Genomic DNA, 26,995 nt, shown 5'->3' with positions numbered 1-26,995 from the left:
AGCTAATGAGTAAATGGTAAAATGGTGCTCAAAATACACAAATATTCTTGATCATCAACTCTGAAACTAGCAATCCCACCCAAGGTGATCCGCATGGGTATACCCATGCAGCGCATTCATGAGAACATAGCTCATGTTAGAAAAAGATCAAGGTCCATCTAAGTCACTTTCTACCATCCTGGTATTGCCCTGAAACAATGATAGTAGAAATGTCGACTAATTATATTAAATTAATAAAGATTAAATTGAAAGCAGACCAAAAATAACAAAAACCTCCACCCTGTGGTGGAAAATATTAGAAATTCTAGGTCCATTACCTCCCAAGAATTCCATATTTACTACATGATCTCTCAAATTACACATATATACTGTATTCCAAAATATTAGTTTCTGAAAGAAGTCTGATTTGCATTGAAGTAAGTCACTTGGCTTTCAAAACCATCTTGTGCCCTGAACGTTATTGATGGGTATATGAATAGGTAGGGTTTAGACAATGTGGGCCAAGTGCTGACAAATGGGGCTAGATTAGGTTGGGATATCTGATCGGCATGGATGAATTGGACCAAAAGAATGTGTTTCCGTGCTGTACATCTCTATGACTCTATACAGATTACCTGCTCCAAGGTCTGTTCAAATCACTTGCAAACTAGCTACAACAACGAAGAAAGCTGGACCTAAAAATAATGTAGTCTCTCCACTCCATAGGCAGTCATATGTTGTGCCAGTTTTGGGCACAAACCCATGTTCATAGCATAGTGTTTTGATTTATCAGCCAGAGGTGCCATCTTGCTAAATTCTGACAATCCATACTGAAACGTTTACAGGAGCAAATTACAACAATTTCCTTATGGTGCAGCTTCTGTGCACCTTATTGATCACAAGTGATACACTCAGTCCTCATTATTTGCTGATTTGCTACCTATGGATCTGCATATTCACAAGGCTCTGAGCTGCAGCCAATGCCTCCAAAAGATTGAGAATATGCACAGATATGTTTCTCCATGTGAGTCTGCCTTGAAATTATAATCAGAAGTATGGTTCAATGACTTCAAGGAGCATTTTTTGTTGCATATTGTGAGCTTACAAGGGGAGGCAGTATCAGCAGATCATGAGGTCTGGAAGAGTTATGGAAACCTAGAAGAAAAAGGGTACAGACCTCAACAAGTCTTTAATACCAATGAAATGTCATTATGGTGGAAGCATATGCCAATACAAAGATACATTTCACAACAGTAAAGGGGGCTTTGGGTTTCAAGGCTGTGAAGGACCACATGACCCTCAAATTTGTGGCAACATCATTCGCCATTTGGTGAAACCCATGGTTCTGTTCCATTCCAAGAATCCTCATGCTTTAAGAGGGAAAAGCAAGAATCTGTTGTATGTATTTGCAAGTCAAATAGAAGATAATGGGTGACAGAGGCTGTGATTACTGACCATGTGGTATTCCCTCCTCCCAACACCATCACCCTTATTCAGTCACTCGATCAGGGTGCAACCTCAATAATGAAGGCCTGTTATTATACAAAACGTACTTTTGGACACACTCATCAGGCCATGAATACTAATTCACATACTAAAATGTTGGAAAGATTACAACATGGATGACAATATAGAAGTATCTCAGAGTGAATTAACACTATCCACATTCAATGTTTGCTGATGGAAGATATGACCAATGGGTGTGAATGACTTCACAAGCTTTCCATTCCTATCAACAGAAGTCTCCTGCATTGTTAAATTGGCTGAAGAAGTTGGAAGAGAAGGATTTTCCGACATGGTAAATGAACAGATTGCTTGAAAGAAAACAGTCAACAGCAGAAGGTTTAGAAGAATTAGTGTGAAGTTATCCTGAATATGGGAAGAGTTGAAATCTCTGTCTGGCTGCTCAAGAAGAAGGAGGAAGTTGCAATAGTATCAAAAGTATTAATAAATTTATTGTTTGAATATATACACCTTTCAAGCATAGCATTCAAGTCAAAAGGGATATAGAAAATGCGTTGGCTCATGTTGAAATTTATAAAAGGTATTAAGAAAAAGACATCTTAGTGCCCCCTAATGATGTTCTTTCCAACAGCCTAACCAGCCAAGAGCCAGCAGCAAAATTACAACCTCCATCTCTAGCTATTGTATCCTCTTTAACTTCACTCTCATCGTGCCTTCCTCAAGATTATTCTATTAAAGGTATGCACGTTTATGATAATGTTTATTCTTCTCATTGTTTGTTAACTAATTATGCATGTTAATACTTTTGGAACATTATACAGTGTATTTATGTTATTGAGGGGATGAATTGGACACATAGAAGGCGACTTTAGTGGTATCTGCATTTGTAGTTATCCACAAGAAATCCAGGCCTCATCCCTCGCAAATAACAATTTGCATACAAGATTCTGAATTTAGGCAATGTGACTGGCTGTTTTCCTAATCTTTCAATTTTTCAGTTCTGGTTCTTCAAAATCTACAGAGCTTTTTATTATTCATTCATTCTGGGGATGCATGTATCACTGGCAGAGACATTTAATGCCCATCCCTTGTTGCCCTAGAGCTTACTATTGCGAACACTACCCTAACCTTAAGGGTTGCTTTGGGCAAAAAAGTATAAAGTGTAGCCTTTATGGATTATATTCACTGGAGTTCGGGCCATATTCACTGAGTGGGCATCTCATAGGAAAGTACAAAATGTCAACAAGATTAGGCAGGGTAAATACAGGAAGGATGTTTCCGATAAGCAGGAAATCTAATACCAGGACTATCAGTCCAAGGATATGGGCTAGGCCATTTACAACTAAGATTAGAAGAAATTTCGTCACCTGGAGAGTGGTGAGCCTGTGGAATTCTCTGCTTCAAAAGCGATTGAGACCAAAACAGCGAATGTTTTCAAAAAGAAGACTGATATACTTCTTCAGAATACGAAATTGAATTATCATCCATGATCATATTGAATGGCAGCACAAGCTCAAAGAGCTAAATAGAAACTAGGAGGATTGGGCTACTTTTTTTAAAATCAGAAGTGCTTTTGTGACTGGTGTAAATAGTCAGGTTTTACGCAATTTGAACTAGCTATTACCGTATATATTAATTTACTCCCCATTGTTCATCTTCACCTGCAAAGCTTTTTACTCTTTGCAGAGGCACGGCTGCAAAAGCAACAGGCGCTCCTTACTGTACCTGTTTCCTGGAAAGACTCCATTCCATTCTCCCAGTTCCTCCATCGCCTATGTTCTGATGAGGCCAACTTCAACAAGGGAGCCTTCGAAATGTCCATTTTCTTCCTCAACTGAGGATTTGCCAGCAGCGTTGTCGACAGGACTCTTAACCGAGTCCGACCAATCTTCTGCCCTTCCGCGCTCACCCACTCTTTTCTCTCCCACACCAGTGATAGGTGTCTTTGCTTTGTCTTTACCTACCATCCCACTAGCATCCGCATCCGGAAGATCATCAGCTGCCAATTGCACCACCTCCAGCGATATGCCACCACCAGACATATATTCCCCTCTCCTCCCTTGTCCGCTTTTCGCACAGACTGTTCCCTCTAGGATACCCTGATCCACTCTTACTCTACTCCCAACACTCCCACCTCCACAGCCTTCCCTTGCAACTGCCAAAGGTGTAACATCTGCACATTTAATTCCTTCCTCCTCAGCATCAATGGGCCCAAACATACCTTCCAGGTGAAGTAGCACTTTACCTGCACTTCTCATAATCTAGTCTGCTGCATTTGCTGCTCACAATAGGGTCTCCTCTACATTGGAGAAATTAAGTGTGGACTGGATGACCACTTCATAGAACTTCTGCCTTCTGCCTGCCGCTTTCACATACCATTGTGTTCCCTGGCCAACATCTCTGTCTTAGGCTTGTTGTAGTTCTCCAGTGAAGCTCAGGGCAAATTGGAAGAACAACACCTCACTTTCCTCTTGGGGCCCCTGCAACCTTCTGGACTCAATTTCAAGTTCAATAATTTTAGGGCTTGAACTCCTCCTTTTCCTGGACTCCGACCCCAGATAGCAGGCCTTGTTATCACATTACACACGACCTATTGTTTGCCACTAAGTCTCCATTAACAGCTATTCACCCTCCCAGCCAAATCATTAACGACTCCTTTGTCTGTCCAATTGTTCTTCTCTCTCTCTGGGTTCCATCCCTACCCATGGTTTATTCCTTAGTGCCTCCCCCCACCCTATCATCTGTATATAAACTGACATTTTCCTAGCTACCATCAGTTCTAAGGAGGGGTCACCAGTGCTGAAATGTTAACTTTGATTTCTCCAAATGTTTCCAGACCTGCTGAGCTTTTCCAGCAACTTTGTTTTTGTTTCGGATTTAAAGCATCTGCAGTGCTTTCAGTTTTTATTAGGTGCTCCTTAGTGCCTTGCCCAATTGACCATTATCCTTGTATGAATCTCTACAGCAGGTATTGTCAGCTTAAGGAAAATGAGCCTGGCTGTAGCATTTCTGGACTTGTGTATTTGTAGGTGTTATACATGTACACACTCTGATGTACTTTTTTGTATGGTTTCAAGACAGCAATCAAGAACAGGTTGGCCTATTTTGCCCTCCCTAACTTAAGGACATTGAGGCCAATTGTATTGTCCAACAAGTGACACAGAGCTGAGATTAATCACCTGACTTACTATGAAAAAGATCAATTAATTTTTAATAAAAAGGGAGGAACCTGGAAAATACAGATCTTTCAGTTTAACAACAATCATAATTATGCTGGGAGTTATGAGGTCATTCTTAATGAAGGGCTTGATTTTCCTGCTCCTCGGATGTTGCCTGACCTGCTGTGCTGTGCTGTGCTTTTCCAGCAACACACACTCAACTCTGATCTCCAGCATCTGCAGACCTCACTGTCGCCCAGTTATGAGGACATGTTGCATTAGCTTGGCTTGTAATCCTTTCAGTTCAAAAGGTTGCAGCCAGTGACTAAATGAAACTGTAATGCAATGTTTCACACCAAGGAGAGTGGAAATCTGCAATTCTCTCTCCAAAAGACGGTAGATGCTGGGTTAATTGAAATTTAAGACAGTGACAAATTATTATTATTAGGTAACAATATCAACAGACATGGGTTAAAGGTGGGTGAATAGATTGGAGAGATTAAAGAGCCGTGATTTAACTGAAAGTCAGAATGCTTCAAAGGGCGGAGTGGTCTACTATTTCTTTAACAATGTAATTTGGCATGGGAGTGATTCATTTTGGAAGCATCCGAATTTCCATGGCTCAAACTTCACTCAGGAAACATGCTGAGCTATTAGTGATCTAATGATTAATTTTATACATTATCTCAAATTACTGAATATTCCACAGACCGTGAGAATCATTTATTTTTATGCACAATACAACTTTGAATTGTGATTGCTTCAAAACAACGTTTGTCTTCAACGTTTGATTGCATTAATGAATTTCAAAATGTCTGACCTGTCGAAGACCATGCAATTCAGTGTCCGCTCGCTCCTGTTTTGACCTTGCCAGCTCCAGTATCTGATCTTTCCTCTTCTCCCTTTCAACTGAAATGGAATCACAAAACAAGACAGTGAATTTTTACTTGAATCCTAATCTGCCACTGCAGTATTCTCATAACTGGAAAGAAAAAAAACAAAAATCAAAATGACATCAAAACGGGGCGGCACGGTGGCACAGTGGTTAGCACTGCTGCCTCACAGCACCGGAGACCCGGGTTCAATTCCGGCCTCAGGCAACTGTCTGTGTGCATTTGCACATTCTCCCTGTCTGCGTGGGTGTCCTCCGGGTGCTCCGGTTACCTCCCATGGTCCAACGTTGTGCAGGTTAGGTGAATTGGCTATGCTAAATTGCCTGTAGTGTTAGGTGAAGGGGTAAATGTAGGGGAATGATCTAGGTGGGTTGCCCTTCAGAGGGTCAGTGTTGGGCCTGTTTCCACACTAAGTAATCTAATCCTGTGCATCTGATCATTTCGGAAGGTGTGTTTCCACATATTGGTTTTTATGAAGTTCAAAGATGTCTTTACAGTCAAGCCCACCACAGCTGTAATCGAACAAATTAGTAGCAATCAGAGTTTGACATCCATCCCCAGTACTACTTCAGAGTTCTTCAATTACCTGCTAAAGTGAGCTCATTTCCTAGATATTGCCTCTCTTGTTTAAGACGAATAATTTCTTCTCTTTGTTCATTATTTTCCACAGTCTTTTCATCTAACTCATCTAAATAAAAATAAAAGGGAAAATCTCAGTTCATGAGGTTTATTCCCACTGCTGACAACTAGAAAACATAATTTTTCTTTGTGCCCAAAGATAACTTTTTTCTTAATAGGTTATAAGTGACAACAATGATGTAACATGATTCAACTTTTAATATAATGAAATTCTCAATACTGTGCAAGTTCTGGTAGAAATACTTTCCAAACATGTTCAACTCAGAAATCGCCAGAATTGAATTTAGGGCAGTTTTAGGAATAGCTGATTTCCAATTTTTCCCATTTTGTTCCTCTTCTCTTGACATTAAAACCTCGAAAACATTATTCCTGCCAGTGAACAGATTAAGTTACATTTGGCTAGAGGGCCTCACGACTAAGTGCAAAATCACAGTCAGATAAGCACATCAGATGCAGGAATTCTGCTTGATTGGAACCATCTGCCATTCTATGATCCAATGTTTAATGGTACATTTATTCAAGCAACTGAGGCAGCAGTACATTGGAACAACATTGTCTCCAACATCATATTTTATACGGTCGAACATTTAAATCCTACAACCATCATAAGAAAAGTAATAGCAAATATTCCGAATACACTTGAATGCTGATGTCACCATCCATTGTTCTGCAATACTGTCCTGCTGCAAGGAATCTTGTGTTGCAAAAAAATTTGTGCATTTTTAATATGTTTCAGAATGACATTTAAAATTGTTAAATACAAGAGAAGTGGACATCTGATAGACAGGCAAGTAATAATTAGTTTGTAAATGTAGTCCAAGTGAGTATAGATGCTTATTTCATACAAATGTTAGATGACAGTAAAGCAATTCTGTTTTTTGCAATTTTAATATGAAGTAATGAATTAGTGTTGCAATATCAATGAGTATCCTAACTTCATAAAACACCAAATGAATTGCAGATGCTGGAAATCGGAAACGAAGCAAAAAACAAAAAAACTCAGCAGGTCTGGCAGCATCCATAGAGAGAAATCAGAGTTAATGTTTCAGCTCTCGTGACTCTTCTTCAGAACAAAACTATTTCTCGATTTGTTTTTATCCTAATTTTACATTTCATCAAGTCCAGAGACTAATACTCCTTTCCTTTTCTAGCTTTCATCAAGGCTTAAGCTTCTCTTTCTCCCCCCCCCCATAACAGGGTCAGTTGATCAGTTCAGTCAGCTGGATGCCTGGTTTGGAAAGCAGAATAACGGCAGACGGGGTTTGATTCCCACACTGGCTGAGATTACCATGAAGGACTCTTCTTCCCAACCCCTTCCATCACCTGAGGCACAGTGATACTGAGGTTAATCCACCTCCAAAGAGGAAATCTTAGAGGAAATAGACCCTTCAGTCCAACTAGCACAATAGTAATTTTATTGTTACTTGCCACCCACATTGATCAGGGGTGCATATGTTTGTTTCTCCCCACCTGGTGGACTAACCCCACTACAATTAGCTATTCTGTTGATAATTGATAGTTGGCAGCAAATTCTAGAGATTTGAACACACCAGTGTTCAGATCAGATATGCTGCCAATTGGTGAACATGAAAGAAATCCATTATACCCTTTCAAAGAAGGGACTTTTCCTCTGCTGTGTCCAGGCCAATACCTTCAAAACAAAGGCAGTTTAATGTGGATAAGTGTATGGTTATCCACTTTGGTGGCAAGAACAGGAAGGCAGATTACTACCTCAATGGAATCAATTTAGGTAAAGGGGCAGTACAGAGAGATCTGGGTGTTCTTGTATACCAGTCAATGAAGGCAAGCATGCAGGTACAGCAGGTAGTGAAGAAGGCCAATAGCAGGCTGACCTTCATAACAAGAGGAATTGAATATAGATGCAAAGAGGTGCTTCTGCAGCTGTTCAGGGCCCTGGTGAGACTACACCTGGAGTACTGTATGCAGTTCTGGTCTCCAAATTTGAGGAAAGACATTCTGACTATTGAGGGAGTGCAGCGTAGGTTCACGAGGTCAATTCCTGGAATGGTGGGATTACCTTATACTGAAAGACTGAAGCGACTGGGCTTGTATACCTTTGAGTTTAGAAGACTGAGAGGGGATCTGATTGAGACATATAAGATTATGAAAGGATTGCACACTCTAGCAGCAGGAAACATGTTTCCGCTGATGGGTGAGTGCTGAACCAGAGGACACAGCTTAAAAATACGGGGTAGACCATTTAGGACAGAGATGAGGATAAACTTCTTCACCCAGAGAGTGGTGGCTGTGTGGAATGGTCTGCCCCAGAGGGCAGTGGAGGCCCAATCTCTGGATTCATTTAAGAAAGAGTTGGATAGAGCTCTCAAGGATAGTGGAATCAAGGGTTAGGGAGATAAGGCAGGAAGAGGATACTAATTAGGAATGATCAGCCATGATCATATTGAATGGCGGTGCAGGCTCGAAGGGCTGAATGGCCTACTCCTGCACCTATTGTCTATTATCTATCTCTGTTTAAAATCCTGCTGGGCACAACTGAGTTGCAGTGCTTCCTACTTTGTTGCAGTCCTTGTATTTCAAGAATATTTAATTAGCTTGAAAACTCTGACACATTGTCAGCTCACAAAAAGACAATTGCTTAATTACTAGACAATTTTCATTTTTTCTTCCTCTTCAAATTTCCCCTTTTTCCAGCCTACAGGCATCTTTCCTCTCTTGTGTGTCCTCCATCTCCCAATTCAAGTCCCCTTTCTCAACAGTTCTTCTATTCACAACAAGCAGGTTCACGATGGATTCTCCAATACCTTTGTCGGTCTCAGAGGAGGTCCATGCACCCCCATCAATATTTCTCTGACTTCTACAATATTGTTTCTGCTCCACAACCACCTGATGAAGAAGCACCGCTTCAAAACCTAGTGCTTCCAAGTAAACCTGTTGGAATATAACCTGGTGCTGTGATTTTTAAATTTATCTTGGGTCAGGTACAGTCAGCAGTTACACAATCACTTTCCTTTGTTGTTTCTTATTTACTTTTTGCTCCCCTTCTCTTTTTCGTTTCTTTCTTTTCTCATTTCAACCCTATAGGTTTCACTTCCCACATACTCCTCTTTCTCTCTCGTGCTCTCTCTCTCCCCTTCCCTGTTGAAAGAACATTTGTCTATTTTATTGGGTAGATTTTTTGGTACAAACAGCACATGAACCCCATAATTTTCTCACCACTCAGTTAAAAGAGCAGACAAATCATTTAAATAGTTATCGGTGCGCTCACCTCTTCTCCTGATTCAATTGTACCCACTACAGCAATTTTCCCATGAATAATTTTAAAAAATTGACCCAATATATCACATCACTGTCATACAGCTTTATTACATACTGGGTCATGACTAAGCAAAGATGAACACTGCTGGATAAGTAATCACTTGGTATCATTACAACATTGAAAGTGAATTGTAATTACATTTGGAGAAAAGAAGGTTTAGGGGTGATTTGATAGAGGTGTACAAGATGATTAGGGGCTTAGATAGGGTTGACCATGAGAACCTTTTTCCACGTATGGAGTCAGCTATTACGAGGGGGCATAGCTTTAAATTAAGGGGTGGTAGGTATAGGACAGATGTTAGGGGTAGATTCTTTACTCAGCGAGTCGTGAGTTCATGCCAGTAGTAGCAGTGGTGGACTCTTCCTCTTTATGGGTATTTAAAAGGGCATTGGATAGGCATATGGAGGATAGTGGGCTAGTGTAGGTTAGGTGGGCGTGGATCGGCGCAACATCAAGGGCCAAAGGGCCTGTACTGCGCTGTATTTTTCTATGTTTCTATGTTCATTTCAATAATTGCAATTGTTCACAACAAAGAAACTTAAAAAAAAACTCAATATTTTAAAAACAAGTAACCCACAACTGACCTTTGAGCTTGCAAATTTCATGTCTTAGTTTCTTTGAATGTTGTTTGCAATCATGCACTTCTTTTCTGGTATTCGTTTCATTTACCCTGGCTTCTCGTAATGCACCCTCTAAGGTTTTGAACCTAGCTGTAAGATCCATGATATGATTGGTGGCGTCAACCATATCCTTGTCCTAGACAGAAGGTAAAAATCCATAGTTATTGTGGTGTTAGATATCAAAACTAAAATTTGATTCATACAGACTTCTCTATCCTCGAATATAGAGGGTGCAATTTAGATATAACAAATACACCAGGGCCAGAGTCACAAACCACTAGTGAATGGAAAACAACATCATGTATTTATATTGCTTTTACAAAGAAAATACCACGGTATTGAATAATACTGAAAAGAGAGATTATTGCTGAATAGTCTCGATAGTTAAATGTATGCCCCTTCTAGAAAGCATAAATGAGCGCATTTAAAACTCCACTTACAAGTAATTGAGCTTGTAAAGTGTCCCATTTACACTCCCTAGGACTGGTAGACATTCACATGCAGGAAGCTACTCACTGCAAGCAAAAGGAATACATTTAAACAAAAACAGAAATTGCTGGAGAAATTCAACATGTCTGGCAGCATCTGTGGAGAGAAAGCAAAACTAATGCTTTGAGTCCAAAGATCTTCCTTCAGAATTGGAAACATGTAGAGGTCATGGTATGATAAGGTGGTATTCATGTTGATGACAGTGTGGGGTGGAAAAGGAGTGAGTGACCAGGTGAAGACAGAGTCCAGAGAGGGAGGAAAAATCGTCAAGGAAGAAGAGAAGTTTTACTGAAAGCAACCCATTCCATGACAGGGTTGTGAGGGTAAGGAATGTACAAGGACAGTGGTGGTCAAGCTCTTAAATTGTTAAACTCAATGTTGAGTCCCGAGGATATAAAGGATGTCTAAGCGGAAAAGAAGTTTGTACAATCAACTTGCCAACCAATTATCATCCTTTTCTTTCTGTAGTAGAAATTGCTGTGAGCATTTTAAATTTGGCATTCTAGTGCTTATCCTGTGTGCAAAACAAGACATTTCAGCAGCGTGTTTCTCTTCTCAGCAACATTCAAGTGCTAGAGCACCAAGTGACCGTGGCATATTGTAAAATGAGACTGGTAACAAGAGGTGGTGATTGTTATATTCACTCATTACTTAAAGTTTATTATTTAACATGGGATTATGTCACACAGAGAAAACACATGCATTATAACAGATAGAAACGTTAATATCAAAGAATATTTGCTAAGAATTTACTAAGCATTTGCTCATGTTCTGGACCATAATTTTAATACCTTTAATTCCAGCATTGCGGTGAGTTCCTGTTCACGTGCCTCTAACTGTCCCACCTGGGCAGAAAGCTCTAAATTGGAGGAATTGAGGGTTTTGTTCTTGTCCTGCATGAGGTAAACAGAATACAACAATACAGTTAAAAGGTCATCGATGAAACAGAAATGTTAATCTAATCTACAATTTTATTACTGGCAATCTTACCTCCAATTCTTCACAGGTATTAGCAGCTTCTGCTGCTTTTTCAGATATTTCCTTCAGCCGTTGCTGGGTACTGGTCAGTGTTTTCAGACAATCAGCTTGCTGAGATTCCAAAATCTTTTGTTGCGCACCTAAGGATCTAATGGTCTCATTCCTGTTTCGCAGTTCATCTATTAAAACACAATGTTACCAACAATTTATCACGTAGCAGGATTTTTTTTTTCAAAACTTGATGATCCATTTATCTGTTCTCCTTTGTACATTTCAATTCTGTAGAGAATGGTTCCTACTGAACCAACAAGAATGTTGTTCATCCAGATGTATTTTGGAAAGAACAATTTATAAATTTGCAGTAGATAGCCTCACTCCATTTTTCTGAAAAGCAGCAAACTCTGCTGGGTTGGATATAAATGATGTTACTGCACCTCATCTGAGAAATGGCTTACCCATTTATGATTAATTAATCAAAATACATGAGACATAAAGAAGTTTTATGGAATGTTTATGGCCTCTGAAAGGTTTAGTTATGGGATTATTTCTCTTCTTTTCATGCTTGAAAGCACAAACTATTGCTGGACTAAAAGGTCACATCATTAAGATCCCTTTATACGTCAGTGAGTTTTATTTGTCACACGGATCTAAAATCTCGTACTGAACAAGCTGAAATTTCCTTCAAATAAAATGTTAATAAATGACTTCTTCACCTCTAGAAACTCTGTTTTCAAACCACCAACTCCGTGCCTTTCTTACATGGAGGCAGGACTAAATCATTCATAACTATGGTTTGTGACTGACCCTGACTGAACTTCCAACTGCAAACCTACTCTGTCATTAAGACTCCATATCTCTCAGTGTATTTGCTACTGAAATTGCGATACATAGCCTGTCAGATTCCACATTTACAAACTTAAACTCATCTAAAATTATGATATCTGTATCCTATAATACACCAAGTACTTTTACACATCACCTCTATGGTCACTGAGCTACACTGGTTTCAAATCCAACATGTGAGCTTATAATTATTGCCCTTATTTTAAAATTCCTCCTTGAATTTGTTCCTCTTATTGTAATCTCCTCCATTTCTACAATGATTGAAATCTCTGTACTCCTCTATTTATGACCTCTTGCACTTCCTCAATCTTAATTGGTCTACCATTGGTTGCTATACATTCAGCTTCCTATGATCTATACCCTGCAACGTCCTACTTGTGTCCTCATGAGAAGCAACTTTGTTTGAAACTGCTGAGAGATGTAGAATGTTTTACTAAATTTCAAGCACTGTGTAATCAGATGTTGTTGCTGTGCAGTGAATCCGGCTACAGTCAATGAAATAAAAATGTGACTTACAACATTTCCACTGGCAAAATGATGATTCCAGTAAAAATATAATGGTATTTTATCCAGAAGAGAGAACAGTCACATAGCACAAACCAAGGAAGTATTTCTTTCGAAGAACTTCTGAGTTTCACACTTAGTTGAGAAACTACTGGAACTTAGTTTTAAATGTTTTAGCCACCTGAACATGTTATAATTTTTTTTAAAAACAATACTAACGTTCCAATTTAGCACATCTCTCTTCCAGGCTAAGTATCCTCAGACGATCCTCCTCCCATGCCGCAAGTTGCTTTCGGTGCGCTGCCACCATTTCATTTAACTCTTTGTCCCGATCTTTCAGTTCTGCAACAAGTAGCTGTAATTCATTGCGCTGTTTCTGAATAGTAGCATTTTCCAGATCTGTATTTGCATTCTGGGACAAAAAGGTAACGATATGAGAAATTTGTCCTAGGTTTGTTTGATTATCTTACTTCATAAAAAATGGACAATACTGATTTTGATAAGCAGTTTGGTCATAAATAATATTGGCAGCAGTTTGGATAATGACTGTTCCCAAAAGGGCAGCCCCAGATACCAATGCAGAAAAAATGTATGATATCTGAATCTGTTATGCTTACAACATGATTACTCTGATAGATGTAAAATATTACATATGGTTACATAGCTTTAGAGAGTAAACATAACTGAATTTGCAAAATTAGTAATAATTTTCAATTAGCTTCTAAATGTAATTCAGTTCTCCTTCCCATGATTTCTGAAAAATTATACTTGAAATTATTTTATTAGTAAGCTAGAAGTAAAGATTGGAAAGTGTTCATGATATTTCAAAAATTGCCTTCTCACACAGGTCTTCATTCTCCCTGGATAAAGATAAGTGGAGCAGATAGATATTTTTCATTTAACACTTCCATTGTTGACATAGGAAAAGGGGTGGATTATTCAGCCCCATAAATTTATCCTATCATTAGTTTACATCATGACTAATGTGTACTTCAATTCCATATGTCTTCGATCCATATCCTTCACACACATATTTCATTAAAATGCACCAATTACAACCCAGAAAATTTCAAATTTCACAATGCTACATTTTTGTAACAAACTGTGACCTGATTTCATTATAAAACAGACCAGTATTTAGCAATTTCCACAAGAATAAGGTACCTGTTCATTATCAGCAAAGGGTATCCCACCTTCTTTATCCTGAAAAGCAGCTCCAGTATTTAGTCATATTCCCAAATTCCTACCACACTCTAAACACAATATTATAATATTAGACTTCGGGCCAAGACTAATTTTACTTTCTTTCCAATGGATTAGTATTAGCATAGCTCTAACAAAAAAAAGCAAAATTTTGAAGGTCAATTTTACGTACTTGAAGGGAAAAATCATAATGATTCAATCTCATTTGTATTTCACATATACACCCAGTATTAAATCACACTTTTCTAATGAAGATAAGATGTAAGATTCAACAACAGCACCTCATCTTTCTTCTTGGGATACTATAGCCCTTTGTTCCCTTAGCTTTAGTATTTTGACAATAATGGATGTTTGCACTTTGGGAATATCTGGCAGATAGTCTATCGGGATCGGGGCGGGGGGGGGGGGGGGGGGCACAGGGGAGTGGACAGAAAAGAATTAACAATGATGGTCATGAAATCTGAGAAATGTCCATCAGGTTTATTCACTACTTTAGAGAAGGAAAATGTCATCCTTATCTGGCCTGACCTATAAGTGAATCCAGGCAGCAATGGGAACATGGAATTCTACAGTGTGGAAACAGGCCATTTGACCCAACAAGTCCACACTGACCCTCCGAAGAGTAACCCTCCCAGAATCATTCACCTAACCTACTGCTCTACATTTACCCCTGACTAATGCACCTAACCTACACATCCTTGAACACGACAGGCAACTTAGCATGGCCAATTCACTTAACCTGCACACCTTTGGATTGTGAGAGGAAACCCACACAGAGACAGGGAGAACGTGCAAACTCCACACAGACAGTTGTCCGAGGCTGGCAACCAACCCGGGTCTCTGGTGCTGTGAGGCAGCAGTGCCAACCACTGAGCCACCGTGGTTGACTTTTAACAGTGCCTGCCAATTAGGGAAGGACAATAAATGCCAACCAGCAATGTCCACATCCCAAAGAAGAAACAAAATGGGGAGTCAGGCCAATATTTGGTTTGAAAAAGGTTTCTCATCATATTCACCACATTTTCCTGGTATTTTTGTTTAATTTCTGCTCCAACTCCAACTTTGCATCTTTGCTATTCTTTCTCATGTATTTGGTTGATCAAAGATATGTACCCAAAATGTTAAATTATGCACTATCACATACTGGGTACTGTAGCTTATTTCAGGCAGTTTTGGAGTTTTATCATAACGTGCTGCATATACTGGAATTCCTTTTCAATTTAAATGTTAATTTAGAACTAACCTACACATCCCTGAACACTATGGGCAATTTAGCATGGCCAATTCACCTAACCTGCTCATTTTTGAATTGTGTGAGGAAACCAGAGCACCCAGAGGAAACCCACACAGAAACAGAGGGAATGTACAAAATCCACAAAGACAGTGATAACCATGGGGTCACAGTATATTGATGTTCAACTCGTCTGTTGAAAAACAAACAGATACATATTTTACAGAATAAAATCCCAATTGAGCAACACCATAGCAGGAAATCACAAAGAGGAAAGACCTGGCAATAGAAGCTGCTTGCCAAGGATAAGGTAAGTTAAGGTCAGCTTCCTCTCAAGCCAGCTTACATCTGACAACAAAATTACTTAACCATTATTTACTATCCATTCTGATATCCAATAGAACCAAACTGTCAATTTATATCGCCCAGTTACATTAGGAATTATTAAGACCAAGACCCAGAGATAGGTGAAGGGAGTTTACCATTTCAGTATTTGAGTCCATTTCCATTCACTAAATTTATCTGGTGTCCAGGGAAGCAGGAGATCAGAGCTGTAGCCTTTAATTCTGGGGTATTTAGTCCAGTGGGATATTCGCATCAATCGGAAGAAGAGTGGCAACACCCAAATCCCACCTTGCCAATTCTCCTAGATAGGGAGGTTAAAAAGCATACTTTGACTTGCTAACAACTTAGCAGATGATCTGTTGGATTAAAAAGTGGAATGATTGGGTTTCCTCATGTGCCACCTGGAATAAAAGGGAAAAAAAAAGAGGCTAGCTTAGCCCAAACCCCAAATTACTTACATTTTTCGCAGAAGCATTCAATATAGGAACTGGCTGAATAGCTTTTGTTGGACAAGTTTTATATCTTCCTGCATTTGTTGCAGCAAAATCTTGCATCTTCCCAAAGTTCATCTTTGAATCTCCTATAGATTTTGAACTGCTAACATTCTCCAGTGAAGGCTGAGAAGATAATCAAAAATCAAATGTTACTTTTGTAAAATTAACAATTAGCACTGAAATTTCCTTTCATTTAAAATTTAAAGAATTAGAATTATGTACAAATTGTCAATGGTAAAATTAATAGGCAGCGAGCTCTCCGGACAGGAAATCTATTTACATCAGAGACAGTGTTATCTATTGGATTTGTAGTGTTGATGGAAATGGAGATTTAAAAGGCAGACAAAAAAAATGCCAGGAGTTCAATATATATCTAAATAATACATAACCAACTCCCAGTCTCAGCAATGCTGCTGCTTACAGGTACAAATACAAATCCCTAAGCAGGCAACAAAGAAAGTCATGGGATGTAGATGCCCAATCATTCTCAACAGTCTGGCCTTGTTTCCACAAATGTTTCCAAGGGCCAAATGGCCTACTCCTGTTCCTGTTTTTAATGTTCCCAAAGGCAAATCTGAAGTCAGTCTGCAAGTGTAACTGGGAATTTGGCAACTGGAGATCAGAGCTAAGAAATTGTCTCTCACAGTTAGAGGATCACAGTTTTAAAAATGATGGGTTGAATGGAGTTCCACCATAATGGAAGTGTCAAACAAAAATGTGGATGTGAAGGTCAGCAGGGAAACCATGTAGGTTAAATGAAAAAAAAAGGATAGGAGGATTCATTTCAATCTAGGGAAGGCTGGGCCAAGGAGATGGAACTATTCCTGTTCTTACCAATTTCATATTTCAACACTCACGTTAGCATTTTTAGCTAATTATTACCTTTTACCATACTGTGGCTGTGAAGTTGCATGCAGTGCTTTACTGGCCAAATACACTGAAATTATTTCAGGGCACTACCAACATCAGGAGGCCACGATTTTTGCATTCAAAGCACTCCTGTCTACAAGGTCGATGATGATAACATGTCAGGAATGAAGGGTTGCCATGGGTCTTTGAATTGACATGGTCAAACCTGGACTCTTCCCCCTCACCTGTAAGCTGAGAGATGGGGGGGGGGGGGGGGGGGAGAAGAGTGTTGGTGATGTCGGTGGGTGTTTTAGAATCAAGGTACTGGAGAGGGAAAAATGCAGTTTAAGAAACTTTCATCTGCCAGCTGTTTCAAAGATGCTTGGTATAGATCAGTTGGCTTTCCAATCTTATGAGTTGTTAAATGTCAAAAAGGAAATATGCAGCACTTAAGTTTCAACAATTAAATGGTATGCTAATCACACTTCTCATGTTTCTATTAATTTTTCTTCTTTACTAATGTAAATGAGAATAACATTTCCAACTAAATGATAAGAGAGCGCTGATTGGTGGAAGCATTGTCCAGGAGAATGTACAAGTAGCAACTAGTGATGTTTGCCAATAACAGGATGTTGCTGCAAAACCTAAAAGAAGTCCAGCTTATCACAAAAACAAGTAATAAGCTATATAATTTTCAGTGCTCATGTTAGCTGGGCATACTTCCTGAAGACTGCAAATGTTAAAACAAAGGAAGTGTCTCTCTTCAGTTATTCACAGTAGGCAAGGTACTGACTTTACCCAACCAGCTCATAACTGCAAAATTCTAAACGTAATGTCCAACATTATGCACGATTCTGCAATTGGCCTATATTTTTTAAATAATCCTTTTTTTTTAAAAATCCATTTGTTCATGGGATGTGAGCATCACTGTCTAAGTTGGCATTTACTGTCTATCCTTAATCATGCAGAGGTGATCATGTTGCTTCATCTTGAGCCACACAAGGTAAAGATGACAAATTTCCTTCCCTTAGAGGACCTACATGAAGCAGATTAGTTTTTACCACAATTGACAGTACATGGTCAGCAGTAAATAAACTTTTTATCCCAGATTTTTACAGATTTCAAATTTCATTATTTCTATGGGATTCAAATCGATGTCTGGAGAAGATTAGTTTGGTTTTCTGGACGACTAGTCCAGTGACATAATCACTATACCACTTCCCTCATGTGAACGCTAAGAATTACAATGACAATCCATTTGAGCTCATTCTGTAGACATTTCGCATTCTAAAGACTACACAACTACAAAAGACCTTATTTACTACAGAAAGTAAGAATATGTACCGATCTTGCACCTGTTTCAACTTAAAAGAGTCATCTTCTATTCTCTGATTCACTCCTCCAGACAATGCCTTCACCAATATAAGTGAAGCAAAACTTGACCATCAATCATCATCTAACTGGAGTGTTCACCCTTACCTTAGGTTTTGGTGGGCTTTGCCACTGTTCAAGGTGAATTTCTGAAAGAGAGTAAAATCACAATTCAGTAACATCTGCAGGAATCAGTTCTTGGTAAAACTATGGTGAAAGTGTAAACTTCAGAATTGAAAGAAGCAGCAATAACTCACGAAATAAACTCTTAAGGGATAAAGACATATCGTTATACAAGAATTGAAAGCAATTAGCCATGCTTGGGAGAAGGAGAAGTCATAGACATGTACAGCACAGAAACAGACCCTTCGGTCCAACCCGTTCATGCTGACCAGATGTCCCAACCCAATCTAGTGCCACCTGCCAGCACCTGGCCCATATCCCTCCAAACCCTTCCTATTCATATACCCATCCAGATGCCTTTTAAATTTTGCAATTGTACCAGCCTCCACTACTTCCTCTGGCAGCTCATTCCATACATATACCACCCTCTGCGTGAAAAAGCTGCCCCTTAGGTCTCTTTTATGTCTTTCCCCTCTCACCCTAAACCTATGCCCTCTAGTTCTGGACTCCCCAACCCCAGGGAAAAGACTTTGTCTATTTATCCTATCCATACCCCTCATAATTTTGTAAACCTCTATAAGGTCACCCCTCAGCCTCAGACGCTCCAGGGAAAACAGCCCTAGCCTCTCCCTGTCACTCAAATCCTCCAACCCTGGCAACATCCTTGTAAATCTTTTCGGAACCCTTTGGTGTTTCACAACATCTTTCCGATAGAAAGGAGACCAGAACTGCATGCAATATTTCAACAGTGGCCTAACCAATGTCCTGTACAGCCGCAACATGACCTCCCAACTCCTGTACTCAATACTCTGACCAGTAAAGGAAAACATACCAAATGCCTTCTTCACTATCCTATCTATCTGCGACTCCACTTTTAAGGAGCTATGAACCTGCACTCCAAGGTCTTTTTGTTCAGCAACACTCCCAAGGACCTTACCATTAAGTGTACAAGTCCTGCTAAAATTTGCTTTCCCAAAATGCAGCACCTCGCATTTATCTGAATTAAACTCCATCTGCCATTTCTCAGCCCATTGGCCCATCTGGTCCAGATCCTGTTGTAATCGGAGGTAATCCTCTTCGCTGTCCACTACACCTCCAATTTTGTGTCATCTGCAAACTTACTAACTCTACTTCTTACGCTCACATCCAAATCATTTATGTAAATGACAAAAAGTAGAGGGCCCAGCACCGATCCTTGTGGCACTCCACTGGTCATAGGCCTCCAGTCTGAAAAACAACCCTCCACCACCACCCTCTGTCTTCTACCTTTGAGCCAGTTCTGTATCCAAATGTCTAGTTCTCCGTGTATTCTGTGAGATCTAACATTGCTAATCAGCCTTCCACAGGGAACCTTGTCGAATGCCTTACTAAAGTCCATATAGATCACACCTCCTGCTCTGCATTCATCAATCTTCTTTGTTACTTCTTCAAAAAAACTCAATCAAGTTTGTGAGACATGATTTCCCACGCACAAAGCTATGTTGACAATCCCGAATCAGTCCTTGCCTTTCCAAATACATGTATATCCTGTCCCTCAGGATTCCCGCCAACAACTTGCCCACCACCGAGGTCAGGCTCACCGGTCTATAGTTCCCTGGCTTGTCTTTACTGCCCTTGTTAAACAGTGGCGCCATGTTTGCCAACCTCCAGTCTTTCAGCACCTCACTTGTCACTATTGATGATACAAATATCTCAGCAAGAGGCCCAGCAATCACTTCTCTAGTTCCCACAGAGTTCTCGGGTACACTTGATGCTAAGAATTACACTGACAATCAATTTGAGCTCATTCTGTGGACATTTTGCATTCTAAAGACTACATGAATACAAAAGACCTTATTTACTACAGAAAGTAAGAATATGTACGGATTTTGCACCTATTTCAACTTAAAAGAGCCATCAGCTATTCTCTGATTCATTCCTCCAGACAATCAGGTCCTGGGGATTTATCCACCTTTAACCGTTTCAAGACATCCAGCACTTCCTCCTCTGTAATCTGGCCATTTTGCAAGATGTCACCATCTATTTCCCTACAGTCTATATCTTCCATATCCTTTTCCACAGTAAATACTGATGCAAAATATTCATTTCGTATCTCCCCCATTTTCTGTGGCTCCACACAAAGGCCACCTTGCTGATCTCGGAGGGGCCCTATTCTCTCCCTAGTTACCCTTTTGTCCTTAATATATTTATAAAAACCCTTTGGTTTCTCCTTAATTCTATTTGCCAAAGCTATCTCATGTCCCCTATTTTTTGCTCTCCTGATTTCCCTCTTAAGTATACTCCTACTTCCTTTATACTCTTCTAAGGATTCACTCGATCTATCCTGCCTATACCTGACATATGCTTCCTTCTTTTTCTTAATCAAACCCTCAATTTCTTTAGTCATCCAGCATTCCCTATACCTACCAGCCTTCCCTTTCACCCTGACAGAAATATACTTTCTCTGGATTCTTGTTATCTCATTTCTGAAGGCTTCCCAGTTTCCAACTGTCACTTTACCTGCTAACATCTGCCTCAAATCAGCTTTCGAAAGTTCCTCCCTAACACCGTCAAAATTGGCCTTTCTCCAATTTAGAACTTCATCTTTTAGGTCTGGTCTATCCTTTTCCATCACTATTTTAAAACTAATAGAATTATGATCACTGGCCCCAAAGTGCTCTCCCACTGACACCTCCGTCTCCTGCCCTGCCTTATTTCCCAAGAGTAGGTCAAGTTTTGCACCTTCTCTAGTAGGCACATCCACATACTGATCAGAAGATTGTCTTGGACGCACTTAAGAAATTCCTCTCCATCTAACCCTTAACACTATGGCAGTCCCAGTCAATGTTTGGAAATTTAAAATCCCCTACCATAACTACCCTATTATTCTTACAGATAGCTGAGATCTCCTTATAAGTTTGTTTCTCAATTTCCCTCTGACTATTGGCGGGGGGGGGGTCTATAATATAATCCCAAAAAGGTGATCATCCCTTTCTTATTTCTCAGTTCCACCCAAATAACGTCCCTGGATATATTTCTGGGAATATCCTTCCTTAGCACAGCTGTAATGCTATCCCTTATCAAAAATGTCACTCTCCCTCCTCTCTTGCCTCTCTTTCTATCCTTCCTGTAGCATTTGTATCCTGGAATGTTAAGCTGCCAGTCATGCCCATCCCTGAGCCATGTTTACGTAATTGCTATGATATCCCAGTCCCATGTTCCTAACCATGCCCTGAGTTCATCTGCCTTCCCTGTTAGGCCCCTTACATTGAAATAAATGCAGTTTATTAGTCCTACCAAGTCAAAGTTACATGAATGGAATGGTTTAACACCTGCTTGATAACTGGCTGCCTTTTGCCACAAGGACAAATAATTGCTCTGCAGATGAATTTATTGAGTTAATTGTAAAAAAGCTGTGTACTCAAATGGACAGTCAATGCCAACGTAACAAGGATCAGGAAAATTACTTTTGATAAATAGACAAGCTGCAGACTTGATAGCCCCAGAGGAGTAATCAATATTTTGGATGAAAGAATCTAAACGATAATAATGTCAGAAAACTGTATAAAAATAGAACTCCAGCAACTGAACTTCGAAGAACAACAATGCACAAGGATTGAATACTAGACAAATCAAGAGACAGACTCTGCTGGTTGGAATCGTAGCTGAATTCCATCATTATTAGCTCAGTTGGGTTGTGAGGCTTAACTTGCTTATTTGAGAGGTCTTATTTGGTTGCTACATGCAATTGTTTCAGTACTAGACTGTGAGATTTCTTAATAAGTAATCGAATTAAAGGTAGCTTGTGGTAATTTACTCACAACACTTCTCAATGTTATAGAAAAACTTATCATGTTAGGGCTCTATCATAAAATGCAAGCACAATACCTGATGCAGAGCTTGATGCATTTACTGGATTTCTGGGGTTAATAAGAGGGGAGTCTCCAGAAGGTTGGTTTCCTTCCATTTCAACCCCCGGTACCTATATTTGAATGAAACAAAATATAATGCTACTTCAAATGTAATGATTGTGGACAACTAAGACTCCGTTCTCATTTCCTTTGTGTATATATGAAATTCAAAACTAGAATGCAGAGCAATGTTATGAAGACATACCAGTGCTATGGCTTGTATGTATGCACAAATTTCAGGATCGAGCTTTTGTGTAGAGAGTATTCTTTGCATAAGACAAGAAAAGACTTGCCAAATCGAAAGGAAGACCAGCAAGTCAGGAGAAATAAGAATAGGTGATTTTACAAACAGCAGAAATAGCAGGCAATCATTTACCTGCCATGTATAGAGGGGTTTGGGTGGGGACGGTGCAGTGCTTTAATCAATGCAACTTTAACTGACAGTTCCCGAGTTTCCTAAGCCACACTGAATGCTATGTTGATGGATCCAAAACAGAGACTCATTGGACAATGAAACTGGCAATACTGGGAAGCCTTGAAAGACAGAAATTATAAGATGAGTGGCCATTCTCTGAAAGATCTATGGTGGCTGAATTTGACTTGAAAGCCCAATTTCAATGCTTTGGGTGACATTTAAGTGGAAACAGTGACACAGTGGTTTTGCTGCTGAACCAATAATCCACAGTGCCAAACTAAAGCTCTGGGAACATAAGCTCAAATCTCAAAATAGATGGAATTTTATAAGTTGGTGATAGCTGTCATGGTTTAACATTCCACCAACTGATACTGACACCCTGTCGCTGGTGCTTTTCTTGTTGATCCTGGTGCTGCAACTGTTGGTCCCGATATCCGCTTTCCTGCTGCCTGTCATCACTGATGCAGTATTAGCTTGAACCTCCAAAGAAGAGCAACAGGCACAGTCACACAGTGTTGCAGCACCAGGAGAGCAAGAAAAACACCAGCAGTTGAACACTAACTGTAACTTCTCCCCACGCTCCTGCTACTCCAAATCTTGAGACGAAGAACAGAAAATTTCAGCTTGAAAGTAGGAAGGTGAATTTTCTGAACTTCTTGGAATAACAGTACTTCATGAGGCTCAAGCTTTCATGATAGGTCAACATTGACAACTGCAGTCTCCTGGAATAAGACCACTTTCCAAGAGAGTGATGGGCACACAAGGCCAATTGACATCAAGGTTACCGTGGCCCTGAATGGTTTCACCTCCTGTTCCTTCCAGAGACCTGCTGGTGAGGTCTAAGGAGTCACTCAACTGCATCTCCCAATCACCACCAGCTTGCCTGCCAAGCCTGCAACTTGTGTTCACATTGGCATAATGAGGTCAGTCTGACACAGCGGAGTAATAAAAACAGAAAATGCTGGAAATACTCAGCACGTCCAGCAGTATCAGCAGAGACAGAAACAAAGTACTATTTCAGCTTAATGTCTTTTCATCAGAACATCAATCGCAAGCATTGGTCCAAATTGTCCAGTCAAGTTCAGAACCCATTTCCGATCATGATCAAAGGAAAAGCTATCCACTTAACTCACTCCAATCTTCCTGGTTAACCTTCCAATAGAGGATTCTGCAGAACTCACTCATCACAGGAAACTTCAGACCATGAGCCACATTAACTTCTAAGAACACAAATTGCTGCATTCTGGTAAATAAGAGCTGAAATGTCCCAATGTGTTAGTGAATGAGAGTACAAGTAAATGGGTGATTGTACGGTAAGCATGTGGATAGCTTACATGAAACAAATGACTAAGGAGGTGGGGTGGGTGAGGTAAGCAGGGTAGGGCGTAGAGTGCTAAATCAGTAGGGTGGGTATTACATAGGTCATGAGGGAATGTCAAGTTGCTGGTGGGAGCTAGTCAAGTTGGAGAGTCAGTTGAAGTGCTACACAGGAGTTCAACTCAGACTTTCCTGCCTAGCATCTGCTGGGTATTGATCCAGGTTATTAAGTTGGAACTGATTAAAGTCTCCCAATTCTAGTTCAGTCAGAAACCTTTGGAGGATCCATGTGAGCAGGAGAATTGCCAACTTAATATCATAGTGTCAGTATGTCCAAATTCTGTGGGATCCCAACAGGCTGCCAACTAATCAAGACATAAGAAGATCTGGTCCTTGAACTTGGTTTCTCTCTCTACGGACACTGACTGACCTGCTGAGTACTTATAGCATTTTCAATTTTTACTTCAGAGCTCCATTATCTGTTTTATGTTTGTATTAGACAAGGGATAGAGCGACAGCATCGGTTTTGCTGGAATAGCTAGATTTCTGCAGGAATGGAGAGAGCTACAAATCAAAGCACTCTCAAGTGCAGTTTTCATCGATCACAAGAATTTTCAGTCCCTCAATGTTTAGATCATCTGTAACCACTAGGTGGTCAGGAACCTTCTAACTATCCAGAGAATTGTAAGCATTCATTCTGTAGCAGTTTCATCTGGGTGACAAGGTCTACCATCTAAAAGTCTCGATGCTGATTCCAGTGAGGATCCCTCTATCAGTGAACCAGAGGAGATGCATCAGGAGCCACTCAACCACAGGACTACAAGAAAACAAAGCACTGAGTGATTCCAGGCGAGCTTCAGGCACTTTGACACATATGGAGATGCTCTGTAGTATATTGCACAGAGGGTATCCAGTATAACTGTAGAGTGCAGTATTTCACAAAATGTGCTGCAGAGGAGTCGCATTGCAGGAAAATGAAAGAACAGAACAAGTTGCATCCTCAGAGGAGGCAGACTCACATTAAGCCCATAGGACACAGGAGTGGAAGTAAGGCAATTCAATCATGGCTGATTGGAATTTCAACACTACTTGCCTGTACTCTTCCTGTATCCCTTAATTCCTTGCGAGATTACGAATTTATCAATCTCTGCCTCGAAGACACTCAATGTCCTAGCCTCCACTGCGCTCTGTGGCAATGGATTCCACAGGCCCACCACTCTCTGGCTGAAGAAATATCTTCTCGTTTCCATTCTAAATTGACCTCCTCTAATTCTAAGGCTGTGCCCTCGGGTCCTAGTATCCCCGCCTGGCATAAACAAATTCCCAGCGTCCACTATTTCTAAGACGTACATTTTCTTGTAAGTTTCTATTAGATTTCCTCTCAACCTTCTAAACTCTAATGAATACAATACCAGCGTCCTCAGCCATTTATCGTATGTCAGGCCTACCATTCCAGGGATCATTCATGTGAATCTCGCTGGATACGCTCCAATGCCAGTATGTCCTTCCTGAGGTGTGGGGCCCAAAGCTGGACACTGTATTCTAAACGGGGCCTAACCAGAGCTTTATAAAGTCTCAGTAGCACATTGCTGCTTTTACATCCCATGTGGCCACCTCACCCAACTGCTCAAGCAGCATCACCCAGACACCCTGGACTTTATATGTTTTCATGAGAGCTTCTGATAATGCCAGCAAGAACCCTGTCCTGCCCCTGTACCCCATAATAATTCACTCTAACAGACAACAATCCTTCCTCCTCATATAATTTGATCATACCATTCACTTGAAAATTCAGGATACAATCGAATAGGAACTGGGAGAAGAATTTCAAATCAATTGTCTCATTCATTGAAATGAGCATCAACAAAGCACAAAATTGCTGCAACACATCGCCAAGTGAATCACTAAGTACAACTATGAAGTTTTTTTCATCCACTTCCTCTTACTCCTACATGGTAATAGCCTGTGATTTCAGTGCAGCTAGAGCCAGGCTGCTCTTTCTCTTCCTCCGACAGGTGAGATGCCCCTGGCAGAAGGATTTTGTACTCCTGCACCAAAGACTGCCACACCTGCACATGCCCAAATGCAATTTAATAACTAGTATCATGAAATATGATGAATTATAATCTTGTCCCTTTCCCTTCTAGGTAAATGGTTTCAATGGTAAAGAAACATATTGATCTTTAAATAGAAGTACTCTGCAGCTGAGTACATAGAAATCGTACAACCAGCTGGTGTTATGAATAGATACATCATGTAGCAACAAAGCTAGAGATCAAATGGGTGCTGACAATGAGCAACTTCACCGTGCAGAAATATATTATTGTAGATAAACAGAAAAGATAATTGATAGGTACTCACCATTGTACACAGGTTGCAGAATGGTGAACTTGGGAATAAATTCCCAAAAGTGAAAAATTGTGTAGACCTATCCAATAAAAATTTGTCTGCAAGCATCCAATATAGTTTGAACAACAGCAATGAGAGTTTATTTGACTGTATGATATACGGACATTTTACAAATAATGAAGTGATGTTTTATGACTTCAGCTATGATGGCATAGTAGTACCAAGCAGCCAATCAGCTCACAGATATTATGCTGAGCTCCAACTGACTACCAGTCACCATTAACTTTTCTGATCAACTGAACCACTGACAATTTTTAAAAAATTAAAATGCTCTAGTAAACCTGAAGGAGTACTGCAATACAAGACAATTGCCCAGCATGCTCTCAAACCTTACACATTAAACTCTAGCATCAGATTCTCTACCTGAGCTTCATTTTCAATGTGTCATCACTTGACTGTACCCCTAAAATTAAACATTTATTTGTATACATCACCTGTAAAATAAAGGGTCTATAAGCAATTGACTTTGTTCTAGTTTGGGTT

The 26,995-nt window shown here is 40.0% G+C and overlaps 1 protein-coding gene across 6 annotated transcripts in view; it reads right to left on the bottom strand.

The window, feature by feature from the left end:
* The window catches only part of ccdc62 (coiled-coil domain containing 62), a 51,544-nt gene that overhangs the window by 17,136 nt on the left and 7,413 nt on the right, over positions 1–26,995 (bottom strand). For 4 of the 6 annotated variants that reach the window (XM_060843657.1, XM_060843656.1, XM_060843654.1 and 1 more), the window contains 9 exons: positions 22,349–22,442; positions 18,467–18,507; positions 16,103–16,261; positions 13,085–13,277; positions 11,531–11,697; positions 11,332–11,433; positions 10,016–10,187; positions 6,081–6,182; positions 5,422–5,510 (listed from right to left, as the gene is read on the bottom strand). In XM_060843657.1, coding sequence (XP_060699640.1) covers positions 5,422–5,510; positions 6,081–6,182; positions 10,016–10,187; positions 11,332–11,433; positions 11,531–11,697; positions 13,085–13,277; positions 16,103–16,261; positions 18,467–18,507; positions 22,349–22,442 — 1,119 coding nt within the window. The remainder of the gene's footprint in view (positions 1–5,421; positions 5,511–6,080; positions 6,183–10,015; positions 10,188–11,331; positions 11,434–11,530; positions 11,698–13,084; positions 13,278–16,102; positions 16,262–18,466; positions 18,508–22,348; positions 22,443–26,995) is intronic. The other 2 variants (XM_060843658.1, XM_060843659.1) reach the window with 2 other exon arrangements.

Source organism: Hemiscyllium ocellatum, chromosome 24 (genome assembly GCF_020745735.1).
Source record: "Hemiscyllium ocellatum isolate sHemOce1 chromosome 24, sHemOce1.pat.X.cur, whole genome shotgun sequence".
In the NCBI taxonomy this organism is placed as follows: domain Eukaryota; kingdom Metazoa; phylum Chordata; class Chondrichthyes; order Orectolobiformes; family Hemiscylliidae; genus Hemiscyllium; species Hemiscyllium ocellatum.
This window is presented reverse-complemented; position numbering and strand designations above follow the sequence as displayed.